We start from the raw sequence: 13,869 nt of genomic DNA, 5'->3' as shown, positions 1-13,869 counted from the left end.
TGAGAGCAGTGATTTTATCACCCCAGACTTGAACCTAAAGCCTCTGCCAGCATTAACAGGTAGTGCAGTAAGAGCAGATCTGCAGATGAATTATGTTGAGGCCCTAGCGTGCTTACTATATATGTTTCAGGGGATTTGGGGTTTACACTAGCTCCAGCCTGGTCCCGTGGAATGAATGCCTATTAGCAGTCTTAGGTGTAACTGCTAGCTTGGTTTGATTGGAAAGGAATTAATCCCGTTGACGCTCCGAGATCACCCTGCGATGTGAACCAAAGTCCAGCTGGTGGGACAGATGGGAATCTGGCATTAGACTGATCCAAACTAAAACGGGATTACAGACGCACACCTTGACTCCATCAGTCAGGCAAATTTGCCCTCAACTCTACCTGCAGAATTATTTCCGCAAAACGGTGTAAACATAGTTGGTGTGTCTGTATTCCAGTATTCCTCATCCTAGAGTACCAGCATCTAATTACACGGTGGGTGGCTGCAGTGACTGTGCTGCTACCGTTTGCTCCAAGTCTAGTGCTCGGAGATTATTTCCCCAGAACACTGTGCAGTTCTTTACCCAAAATCCTTTTACTACTTTTGTTTCCTTTGAAAAGAGCAAAATTCATTTAAAAGGTACCTTCTGTACAAATTGCAAGAACTATTAATGTTGACAGTAAGGTGTGCTAGGCTCTTAAAAGAGGAATACAATGATGTGGAGATCTTTTAAATTGCCTAAAATTCTTTAGTTTTTAGGTCTGAACAGCAGTACAATTCTGTGTGTAGAGTCTATGTATGAAAAGCGTGCAGTACCTTCCATTATTCAGAATTGTTTTCATTTCCTGACAACTGCTGCTTCTAAAAACATTTTCTATGCCACAGTATGAAAAATTACATCTTAAATTCCAGTAAGGGTTTTTTGCCTTGTGGCCAGTGTTTTCAATGTATTTTTCTATTGATGTATCCACCATTATGATATGGAAGAGGCATTCACTAACTTCCATCTAATTTTCTACCTGAATTTGGGCCACTGAGCATTAGGGACCTGGGGGCTTACAGGCCCCTTGTAGCGTAGCACTCATTGTTTACTGTGAATCTTCCTGTGCATTAGAAGTATGTTCCTTCAGCTGTATAATTTTATCAATAGTACGTGGCAATATTCTTGGCTTTGAAGCTTCAGCTGCGTGAAGGAGTCCTAAATATCTTTCTCGTAGGCATGGTGGTGGTGGTGGTAGTAATAGTCATAGTAATAAGCCAAATAATATGACACCATGAAGAAATCCTGAGTCTTTTCCTCATAGCTGTGGTGACGGTGGCATTGGTGGTAGTGGCAGCAGTAGTAGTAAGAATAATATGACTCTCCTTGCTGGTTTACAGTGGTGCTAAGGCATTGCAGAAAATAAATCCTGGGGATTATGCTGCTCTGATATCTTTGAGGTTTAGAAAGTGCGGTGTTCAAGAAAACTGTTGTAACTTTTCATTATGTATCCACATTTTATTTTTACAATACTAACTTTAGGTATGCAGGTGGAAAAAATTTAACTAATTTCTCTCTACTTCCATTTCCCCATCTGTAAATTTGAGGTAAGTTGAATGCAGTTCAAGAAGAACTTTTAAATAAGATGGTAGATTAGACTACCAGAGAGGATGAGTTATTTGGGATATACTTTACATCATGACAGTGCTTGTGGAAAATGTAGAATATATTTGATGGCAATTAAAGTTATGACACTTGATGACTGCTCACATGAAATATAGTTTACATCAATTTCTCAGTAGCTGTTACATAAACGTGCACTTGAGGGCAGGATAAGATGTATTTACCTTGTGGTTTATTATTGTAAGGATTTCTTAATTAAGCTTAATTTCGCACAGGAGGTGCTGAAACAGCTACAAGGAAGTATTGAAGATGAGGCAATGGCGTCTTCTGGACAAATTGACTTACTGGAACGACTTAAAGGTGAATGTAGAATTATGTTTTAAGTAGGTTAATTTGTTTCTCAGTTGTTTTTTCTTTGGGTTAAAATTTTCTAACTCGGCTGCATCTTCTTTCCAATGCTGACTTTGACGATTAGGCATCATCTCAGTGACTGTTATTTTTGCTAAGCATTTTAAGACACATTCTCCAAAAGAAAAGTTTCTCTGCTGTTTTTATGTTTTCCTACTGTTACTGTAGAGCTTCATCTTAATTGCTTTCGATATAACTTGCAATTACTTTAAGTTCTTCAGAAAAAAATACATTGGTTTAAGTTAATTATGGATTAATTCCACCAGTTTTCTAAACTTGTTTGCATGCCCTGCCCCTCTCCATGTCGTATTGCTGGAATTTTAGCTGTCGTGCTGCAGATTGATGCCCCCTTCCCTGGAGAGCATGTGCTGGAATGTGTACCATCCCATTATATGGGATCTGCAAAGCAAGCCCGGACCACTGACTCCCTCTATAAATCCATTTTCCCTATCACTGAACCAGAAATATCATAGGGTATGTCTGCATTTAAGGGCTCTGTGGTGGACAGAGTTGTCATCATTTACATGACAGTGAAGCATCTGCAGCATCTCTGAGAAGGAATCTATCAGGAAGTAGGCCACAAGAACAATTCATACGACATTTATGCAAAACCCTGCCCATTTCTTAAGTCCTCTGGGAAAGTGGGCAGGCAGGCTCGTGTGAGGATACTGTTCTGATTGTCAGGATTGCAGTTTGGCCATCTGCTCAGATGACTATTATTCTCCAAGTGTACCGTTAAGATTGGTTTTGTTCACATTATGTTCTTCTGTGGGTTTCCATGCGAAGTGTTTCCATCAAAAAATCATGGATTTGCTCAGGAAATAAGAAACTAGGATAGAAATGATCTTTTAAGTTTGTGCTGCTGAACTTCAGCTCTGAAAGTGTTTGCTCTTTGTCATGCAGAACTGAACTTGGAAAGCACCAACTTCCCTGGAGTGAAGTTAAGGCCAAAGGTGTCCGTGCGTTCATATGGGAGCCGGGAAGGGTCTGTGTCAAGCCGTTCAGGAGAGTGCAGCCCTGTTCCCATGGGATCATTTCCGAGAAGAGGATTTATGAATGGAAGCAGAGAAAGCACTGGTTATTTAGAAGAGCTAGAAAAAGAGAGGTAAATTTCTTTGTTTATTCATCCAGTATGGATTGACTTCTGACTTTAACATGAAAGTTTATTGACACACATAGTATTTAGCTGTCATGCATATGGTTTTGATCACTGGTATATTTATCTTGATAAACAGGTAAGGAAACCAGGAATCTACATTATATTTAGATGCACAAACACACAACAAAGTCTTAAAACACATTGTATGGTTTCTAGTGCTTCTTCGTATATGCTTTTCATCGTTACTCTTTGTTGGCTGAAGGTTAGTTTATTTTGATCAGCAGATTGTCAGCATCTGAAATATATTTAGAGAGAGGGGGTGGAGCATCCCAACACCTCCATATCTCCTCACCACTGTTGATAAGTGCTGAAACTGTAACAATGTGATGGTGCAGTCTCTTTCTCTTTTTTTGCAAATCGTTATAACAGCCGTAGCTGGCTGATCAGTTATTTACTATTAGCAGGCATTTACGTAGTGATTCGGCTCTCTCAGCAAAAGTGCCATCTAAACCAAAATGTTTGCTCTTAGCTTCAAGATGTTGTTCTCATCTAATGGTTTTTGTTGACAAATCATGGAATTTTGTTTTCTTGGAAGGTAGTGCTATCCATTTAATAGGAAGAACCTATTTTCAGGGCATAATACAGATTTGTAGCGCTTTATCAATCACTTACAGAAGAAATGCGAAGTAAGAGATGTGCCGCTGTTTCCACTGAAGCCATCTTTATATCTTAAAATGAACCTGACTGAATGATGTTTTCAGAGGCCTATCTGTAAGGCAGGGTTTCCTAGAGATTTGGTCATTGGCAGCTGCTTAATGGATGAGATGTCAGGCTGGAGGCTGCAAAAACAAATAAATAGCAACACAGTATTTTTATGCCTCCTTGTCACTAACAAGCAAAAAAACATCCGCTTTGGAGTCCTAATACAAAAGCTTGGTAGCTAATAAGAGGTTTGTGGGCAGCCCATCAGAAACCCCTCCTCTAAAGGCCGTTTCCTGACGTTCACTACAATTTGTGCAGTCAAGAGCTGAAAGGAGTTCACTATTCCTCCAAGGTACTATGTCTAGATTCCTTTCTTTCAGTCCTGTCAGCAGAATGAAATTAACTTCCCATGGGTCCATACTGAGCCTCTTCTAGCAGCCACTCTGTTTTTTCATTTTCCTCGTCAGCATCACTGATCATATTTGTTCCATTGCATAATATCTAGATTCCTGAGGAGCTGTGTAAGAATATTAAGGAATTTGGGAATCTCTTCTTCTCTGTCATTTTCCATCTTAATAAAATGGTGTACTTGTTTGTATTCTTCCAGTGCTGGTTTTTACCGCATGTGATACTAAAATCTTTAAGTGTAGTTAGGGCTTCCAGTTATGATTCAAGTGAACTCCAGGGCACTTGGAACAAGGAGAATTGATTTATTGCAGCTGGCGTTCTTCAAGGTGGTTAGCACATCTGATTTATGATCTGTGATCCTTTCCCACTCCTTGTGGCTTCTAAGGTGGTAGTTCTTTGGACATTTCTACACGGTACCTTAACACACTGGCACAATGTATGCTGCTTGTGCGCAGCAGTGCTTGGGCAGGGGCCAAATCATGTATTGACTGTGTGTGAGCTTGGCAAATTCACGGCATGTTTAATAAACTAATTCATTAGATGTTTATTAGTGTAAACATATCAGAAACAAGAAAAAATGCTAAAACGTGTTTTGTGTTGAAAAAACTATTTAGCTTGGCTAAACATGGTCTTCTGAGGGGCAGAAGATTAATCAATTGATTCACTTACTAGAATTAACATGAAACTGTTTGCCTGTTTCTCATTTGCTTAGCACTCCTCTAATAACACAGTCAAAAAAAGAAAAAAGAAAAAAAAGAAAAGAGAAAAAAGTGGGGAGCATATGTTTTTAAGTTGCCAGTTTAGAATACACCATTAGTTAAATATCTCGTGCTGTCTCTCTGGCTGTTTCCAGGTGTATTTGGTAAGACGCTGTATCAACAACAAAACTTTTCAGAGTACGCTGCAGGTTACTTTTTGTGTTGATTTGCCTTTTGCAATTTAGTAAATTTAATAATCTCACCTTTGTAAATTCTGTAATTTACCACTAGAGATTACTATCTTATGATGATTTTTTTATGAAAATGTTTCTATGCCTTGTTTATTCTGTTTTATGCCATTCGTATTTTTATTTCCTTAATGTTGATTTTGAGTATTTCCTCTGTCTCGTGACTTCTTTCTCCTCCTACTCGGATCTCCCTCTGCCTGACTGTACAACTTACCTAAATCTTCACAGCATCTATCAGCAGAGTTTCATTTTCAAGATTTTATTTTATCATCTACCAACTGAAGTGAAAATATTAATTATAATTGTAATTTGCATAATGCAAGTAGAGTAGCATATAGTTTGTTTCCCTTCTCCCTTTTAACTTGGAATAACATTGACATAATTATGCAAAAAAGATCTCCAAAAGAAGAAACCAGTTTTTTGCATTCATTCAGCTTCATATATTGTTGGGAGCTTCAGAAACGCCACATTAGAGAAGTCTTTTGAAATATCCACCCTTCAGAAAAGCAGTTCAAATTGGAAACTTTTTGTTAACTCATAAAAATAGTGTCAAGTTCCAAAAGCTTGCTTCATTTGCCTTGCAGCATTCTCCCTGCACTTGACAGCGTAAGACAGAGAAGAGAATTTTCTCTGGTACTGTGAAAGTCCTGATGTGAACAATTTTAGGGTATAAAAAGATGAAATAATTGAGCTGGGTTTTTCCATCAGTTTTTTTCCCATGATTGGTAACAGCTCTTCCACCTTAACTACTCTCCTAACCTCTAGAAGTTCCAGAAGGCTGAGAAGGAGCTGTACTTCTGGTTGGTGTAGTATCTGACAGTGATGTGAAGTGCAGGGAGCAGCTTATCAGAGGCATCTACAGAGACTTGCTGCTTATTTTCAAGGAAATGGCAAGTGCAACCTGCTATGGTTGTACCTGCCCTTCAGGCTTTGTGCCGAAAGACATTGTTAAAACCTGAATTCTCATGGAGCAGTGATACCAAACTGGTAATCCCAAATGAAGCATTATTCAGAAGCAAAATTAAATTAAAGGAATCACCCTCAGGTTATGCATTATGTTGTTTATGGTGCACTGATGGTTCCTAAGTTCTTTTCTTGCTTCTAGCATCGTTGTGCTTGTCAAAACAGATTGAGTGACACAGTGCCTCACAAACTCAATACATTTTACAAGAGGAGCTTAATCACATGTTCACTTAGCTGAAAGTAATTCCTCCAGTTTCTACTACCGGTTCTTTGACATCCAGAGGCAGAATTAGTCAGTCCTTTCACATTTGCAAATCCTCGAATGGTAAAACGACTTTTTATAAGGATTGCATTAATTATGCTTTTGCAAATTTGATTTCACAAACTGGACACAACCGGTACACGAGTCTCCAAGGTGGTAAAAAGGGAAGAATGTCTGCGTGCGCGGAGATCAGGCACCCGGAGTACCTCGTGAGAGGGTGGGCAGGTGGGAGGCCGGAAAAATTACTTTCCTTATGGACTTTCCCTGAGCACCATCTATTAGCTTTTCCTTCAGTCTGTCCAAAGGACTTAAGAAATTTCGGCCAGCCCCATCCTTGTGGCTGAGGAATTTGTTTTCCTGTAATCCTGCTACAGTTACCAGCAACAGTATGGTAATTGTTGTTTGTTGCTTCTTTTCGCTGATTTTGAGTGTAAGCCTGTCTGATGTAAAAACTGACTGGTAAATGACTTACTGTGTAGTCTTGACATTCTTAAAACAGTTCTCTTTCAACATAACTGTTGAATCAAATCTGGAAATTTATGTCATTCTGTTCATGCTTAAAAACATTCATCACTCTTAGAGGTGTGTAGTTTTTTCAGCCTCTTGCAGTTGAAGTGAGGGACCTTGTCAGTTTTAATTTTCCGTTTGAACACTGGTCAGGTCACTTGCTTTGAGTATGAATGTCGAGTCATCAAAACTAGTTTGAAACATTTTTAAAGCAGGAACTAAGTTGAACAGATCCTTTAAAATACATGTTTTTAAATTCTTTCTTCTGCATGAAGTTCTGTTATGTGGAAGTTTGATCATCTCAAATCATTACTGGGATACATTATCAAAGTAGTCAGGGGAAATTTGTATTTTTGTTGTATGCTGTGTTTTTGTTCCTTAACATCTTACAGTAATTATCCAGAATGTGTTTGTGTGCTTTATAAAGATTAATATGGCTCTTGCTCAGAAAGACCACAACCTGAGTTGGGAGAGAGGGATGCAGAGGTTAAGGGATGGGAAACAACATTGGGAAAACTTGTATGCAGCTTTTTGTCTTCTGGCCAAGTGTTGACTTTAGCATTTCCGTTAATGTTAATGAGCAATATTAAAATGCCAGAAGGAAGAAGAGTGCTCACAAAGAGCATTTGTAAGAAATGAATAAATTTGTATTTAAAAAAAAACCAAAACACAAAAAACCCCAAGAATAACTTTTATGTATACTCCTAGCCAGATTTTGCCTGAAAATTTAAAAAATATTTTGAAAAGTGCTGTAACAATGCTATATAACTATATTGACAAAATTTACAACTATATAAATGTAGTTCATGAAGGACTGGTAAAATAGTATGTAAAATTTCTGATTTTTTTTCTTGGTAGTCTGAATACATTAATCTTTGTATCTTTCTTATATACCACTAAGGTATGCAGTATGCTTATGATACCCATTTAAAATGTTTTAAACAGCTGCAATGCTTAAAACGTTTGATGGAAAATACTCTTTTAATACTCATAGAAATAGCTTGATTTTTGTGTGCTTTACCCATAGTTTTGGTATGGGTGACAAAGTTAGTAAGGAGACACTGCAAAGGCGAAGGAGATAATTTAATTCAGTAGTGTGATTCGGGAATGCATATCCTCCTGTAACATCCAGGCCTTTTCTTAAATGTAGTTTGATGCATTGTACAAAGCATATTTTCTAAAAGAAGCAGAATAGAAGTTAGCACATGACTAATAACTGTTTTTTGCTTTCACAAAATGCCTCTTAGTTTTAGATTTCAAAGTGGTTTTGTAGAGGAATGTATGTATTTTCGTCTTTTATATAGGTGTGTACCTGATATACAAGAAGCTAGTGACTTGCTGTAGGACAGACGAGTTCCTCTGTCGCTGTAGGACAGAGAAACAACAGACCTTGTTTCTCATTTAACCCTTTTTATGGGTGTCGATGCGTATTTCTGTACCTACATATGGTAATGAGGACTTAATAGTGAGACATTTCTCACGTCTGTTTTTAATAGATCTCTTTTGCTCGCGGAGCTTGAGAAGGAAGAGAAAGAAAAGGACTGGTATTATGCCCAGCTTCAGAACCTGACTAAAAGGATTGATAGTCTCCCCCTTACTGAAAACGTAAGTACCTTCAGTATGCTTGGTCATGTATCTGGTGCTATGATCTCTGTTTAGATGCTGTGTATATTTTATGAATTTGGCGACATTCTCTACTATCATTTTAATTTAAAACGTCTTTTCATTCACTATGAAAAGCTAACTTAGCCAAAATAATGCATTTTTTTCATATATAATTTTACACGTTAAAATTCGTACCTATCAGTATAAATGTCAGTGATAAGGAGGAGCACTGAAAAGTTGTTGTGACAAATGAATTACATGTCAGTGTGCTGCTTCTTAACTCTATCCGCTGAAGATCTTTTCTCTATCAGTTCTGTTATTTAGTGGATTCTTTTAGTTTTGAGAGCAGTATTAGCCTAAGAGACAATTAACACAGGAGCTCTTAATTCATAACAGTAGGCAAAGTGGTGCTGTAACCTGTGCAGGTTTTGTTCCTCCAAACTTTTACCTTGGCATCTCCAAACTGTTTATAGCCAAGTCACCATTGTCTGGGATAATGAAGATGTCTGATAACCCAGATAATAACACAGGTTTTCCTGTTGTCAGACCTCAGCAACTTGGATATATTTGCAGTGCATTCCTTCACACATAGTGTTGGGAAGACCTGGTGGCCCATCTTTACAGAGTCATACCTGGTCAGGAAGCAGTCAGACTCCTGGAAGTGGGAACAGACAGTGGCAACGCCTTGGTGACTGGGGTGAAGCAGCAGGACTTCATAAATCTGAGTCGTGGCTTAGCTTATCAGAGCACCAGAAGCAACGGGTGACGGTCTGAAAAGGGTCTTGAGGAAGGGCAGCCCATTCCCAAAAGCACTGTCAGCTGTATCTGTGTCACTCTATTGTAGGTTTTAAGATCGTGTCCCCAGTTGCGTAGGTAATTAATTGACTTAGCTCTTTCTATTATTAGAATGTCTTACTTAACATCTGTGCTAAATCTCTTTTGTGGTAATTTATATCCATTACTACTTAACTCCAGCCACAAGAGAATGACATATCCCATTCTTTTTAGTACCGTTTTACATATTTGTAGATGATTGTCTCGTTTTGACTCTCAGAATTGACCTTAGTAAAGTGTTCTGGGAGGACTGCTCTTGGAGGCTCGTTTATTTGCAAACTGAGTGATTTTCCAAAACCAGTGCTTTGCTTCTGCCTTGAAAAATCTGTTGGTTGGAATGGCTTGCCGTAAGCTTTGTTGCTGTTCCTGGATTCAGCACTTGTGCTTTTTTGACAGGATGGTTAGAAATAGGGTAGATAGCAGCAGTATGAATCACTATGTGCAGTAGTTCGATACCTCTTAATATTTTTGAAAATACTGATTGAGATGGCATGCGTAACAGTTTTGTTGCTGTGCTGACATACATTAGTAGCCAGATGTGCCAGGCTTATAATGAATGATGCTGTCTCAATGTACTCTTAGGTTAGTCATTTGACAAAACTTGTGGGTAGTCTGTTGGTTGAACAACATTATGTGTTCTTGTTTTTAATAATGCAGTCATATTTGAAGGATCTGTTATTGTTTTGTTTATGAAGTTTGGTGTGGAAAAGTAATTGTTCTGCTTTTGTTCAGGGAAATACATAGTTTACATAAATGTTATTTACTAAAACGCCTTCTCTGTACTTGAATTTCAGTTCTCCTTGCAAACAGATATGACCAGAAGGCAGCTGGAGTATGAGGCAAGGCAAATCAGAGCAGCAATGGAAGAACAGCTAGGCACTTGTCAGGACATGGAGAAGCGAGCACAGGTATAGTTTGTCTATAGTTTATTAGAAGGAATGGACAAAGTTTTCCTGCATTTCTCTTAAATTCTTGGAAGTTGTATCTTTAAACTGTGTGTAAACACGGTGATACCTTAGAGCATTTAGTTAGCTTTTCAAATACAAAAATAGGAATCAGAACATGGGAAGTAACTACTCAGCAAAAAGTACCTTCCTCTGCCTGTTTAAAAGCCGGCTTGTGAGTAGGCAGAAGTAGACAATTTCTTCAAAAGAAAATATTTTTAATGATTATTTGCTTATAATTTCTTACCATTTTAGCTTCAAACAAACGTGTATTTGCAACTGCTTTGCTTTGTGTCTGTCATGCTGGGTTTTTTCATGCTTTTAAGTTTAGAGTAAAATCCAGCTACTATTGTGAAGTTTCCTTAACGAGAAACCATGTATCAAGGAATAATCTTTGAAAAGAAGGTATTCAAGTAAAATGTAATTCACATACCTATCTGGAAGTTGTTTGCTCTCACCAAGAGTTGTTTTGCATTCATGATGAGGACATGTACAATTCTATATGCAAATCGTGTTACACACATTTGGAAGTGTAACTCAGAATGTAATTGTGTGGAACCTGTAAATAGAGTAATCAGTGGCTTGATGGTTATAAAAACTATTCCTCCACAGTAGTAGAGTGACAACTTGAATTATTTATTACTGTTTATTTCCAGAGATGCTAAATAACCAGTTTGGGAAGATAACCTGGGGTTTTTTATGGTGAATGTTACAAAAAATGTCCTTTCAATAAAAATAGTCTCTTTAGGCTCTGCTTTTCTTAATGGGTTTACTCAACACAAAATTTTGCTACATAGGAAACATCTCTAATTAATTTTGTTCGTAATTAGAAAAGCTGCTTTATTTTTTAAAGTGAGTGATTTACTAGGACTTCTCAGGAAATTCATGTGGTTGTAAGTATTTAGCAAAACAGATATCCTGCGATTGTCAGGTATGTCCATAAAGGCTGTGTAGGGATTTGTCCATATAGACCTACTCAGACATACCCAAATTTAACCTGCCCGCATAATAATCCGATCTGGAAGCCGTACGGCTGCGTTACCGAGGTTTATCAGCAGTGGTGGTGCCTTGCGCGAATTCAGCGGTGCACCTTGCGTCAGCCAGTCCCGAGTGAAGGCAGAGCGGACTGGGGATCGTCTGCGGGTGCCTGGTTAGCCCTCTTGCAGGAGAAAGTGTTATGGCATTGACGCTAGAACTTCTGCAAAAGTTCTCTGGCTGCTAACATGCTTAAGCTAGAGTAGGGTGAATTAAGCTAAATAGGTAGGGTAGGCTGCTGGCAAAATTCTAGATACGCTCAGGCAGGGAATAAATGAAATTTTTCAGGGAAACAATTTGACTGTAGTTATAGCACGATGAAAGTAATTTAAGTTGTCCCTGAAGTAGCTGCTACCCTGCTTGTTCTTTTTTAATTTTGTGGGGGAAAATTGCTACCAAGGAGATGTTGAAATATTTTATAGTTTTCTGTATTAATGTTTGACCATGGGTTTATCGTAACTGTTTTACTCTCTTTATATACGTGTAACACTTACATACTTACAGACGTTACAGTGTCTGTTGTGATTACATCAAGATTATAAAATAGGAAGTAACTCCTTTTGCATGTGTTTCTTATGAATTTGGCCGGTAATTCCTCTTGGTTTCATTTTACCCAGAACAGGTGCCAAAACTGTGTAGAAGTTCATTGGCGTACAAATACATAAAAGCAAATTCTGGATTATTTCACTGTGATGTTCATATGTGCAAACTGAAACATTCATATTTGGCAAGTATAGTGAACTTGCTAGTTTTTCAGCTTTCTTTCTGCTCTGTGTTTTCCTTCCACCCTGACTGATAGTGACACACAATAACAATGCAAAATGTAGATTGAAGAGAGAGAAGGGTTCGGCTATATAAAGGCTGGCGTTGCAGACATCTCTGTACTAAGAGTCCCAAGGATTATTCTGTAAGGGAGCTGATAACCTTCTGTTGCCCAAGTAATTGATGCACTGGCCACCCTTTCTCGTGGACCTTAAAATAATGGCCTTCTCCCTCTTTCATCTGTCATGGTGGGGCTTTGTTTCCTCTGTCCTCCTCTTTCCGAAGCAAGTTAGCTCACAGCATCTCACTGTTGATGTTGTCATTTATGAAGATTGTATACAAGCACGTGCCCAACAGTTACAGTTATTCAGAAAGATGCATTAGAAGACGGTTAGCAATTTATTTTAGCTTGTTTAATTATTTACACTAACCGGTACTATCCCTTGAAGTTCGTGATTTCACATGGTAGTTCTTACTTGAAAAAACAAAAAAGCATACTTCTCTGTGTTTTATTTTGACTAGTCAAATGTTGTAGCCTATATACTTATTACTAAGTAGAAGAAACGTAATTTCTGTAAAAAATAAAAGTTCCAATTCCAAGACTGAAGCCATGTTAACATAGAATTTATTTTTCCTTCATGCCAGAACAAGAAGGATCTCATTTTTTTAAGGTTTAAAGTTCCTAAAAATCTCACAACAAATGATCATTCTCCCGAAGAATTTATCCCGAGATCCTTAAAAGTTTGCTAAAACAGCAGACCACTAAATATGTAACAAAATTTGGGTTCTGGAGTCTAGCACAGATAAAGATTTCTGCACTGTTAGATTCATACAGTGATCGTGTTTGTAAATGTAGACCCATTAATAATTTTGTCTATTATGTATCTCTGTTTTGGGGAAAAAAACAGTAACCTTTTAAAAACAAAATAACATTCCCTATTTTTACTTTCTAGAAAGTTTCTGGTTTTCTATCACTGTGAATATGGGGATTTTTATTTTTTTGGTGAGAAGTCTTACTGGAGCAGTGAAATTCAAATAATTTATAACTTTAAATGTTAAGTTACTTTATCCAACAATTTTATGTTTAAAGGTGATGAGTAAATGTAACGGTGAATGGGAATATACTATGAACAAATAAGAATAAAAAGTGATGTTTCTTGTATAGGTTCTAAAGTTAAAACCATTCCCGGTGCTCGTTCGATTGTGTACCTCTGTTTTTGTGTTTGCCGTGAGAGACATATTCTGTCAGTCGTGCATCATGTCACTAATGCACAGTTATTTCCAGCAATATATTTTTATTATCTTTCTAATACTTAAGAATTTTTTGTCCAGGAGCAAAGTGGGGATGAATTATTCATTTGCCTCATGTTTTGCTGAAGCTTCTGTGTGTGCAGCTTTCAAATTTTTATTGGCAGTTTTTCTGATACGTTGCTTTACTAATTCATATCAGATTTATAGTTTAGCATTTGTAGCTTTGCATCTCTACTAAATGCAGATGTTTATGATGTTTTTCCCATAGCTGTGTCTGATGCATATGTCAGGAGTTCTTCCTATTTTGTGATTATATTTTCTTCTACATTTCTGAAATTTCTAGTTTCTATTCCATGTGTTTCTTTCGGCATTAGCACCTTTTAAAAGTCCATTTTATTTCCATTTTCAGATAAAAAACATGTTAAATAAGATTGGTTATAATGCTGATCCTTGCACTGTACACTGTATGCAGAAACCCTTTGCTTTTTTAGTATAGCATTGTAAGTGTTAATCGGGCAAAAGAATCAGGATTTGTCTTTGAACTATGTGTCCGTT

At 37.6% G+C, this 13,869-nt stretch overlaps 1 protein-coding gene across 7 annotated transcripts in view; it reads left to right on the top strand.

The window, feature by feature from the left end:
• The window catches only part of APC (APC regulator of WNT signaling pathway), a 101,790-nt gene that overhangs the window by 49,318 nt on the left and 38,603 nt on the right, over positions 1-13,869 (top strand). For all 7 annotated transcript variants that reach the window (XM_054184686.1, XM_054184685.1, XM_054184688.1 and 4 more), the window contains exons 3-6: positions 1,864-1,948; positions 2,900-3,101; positions 8,380-8,488; positions 10,117-10,230. In XM_054184686.1, the coding sequence (XP_054040661.1) occupies positions 1,864-1,948; positions 2,900-3,101; positions 8,380-8,488; positions 10,117-10,230 (510 nt within the window). The remainder of the gene's footprint in view (positions 1-1,863; positions 1,949-2,899; positions 3,102-8,379; positions 8,489-10,116; positions 10,231-13,869) is intronic.

Source organism: Rissa tridactyla, chromosome Z (assembly GCF_028500815.1).
Source record: "Rissa tridactyla isolate bRisTri1 chromosome Z, bRisTri1.patW.cur.20221130, whole genome shotgun sequence".
NCBI lineage: Eukaryota > Metazoa > Chordata > Aves > Charadriiformes > Laridae > Rissa > Rissa tridactyla.
This window is presented reverse-complemented; position numbering and strand designations above follow the sequence as displayed.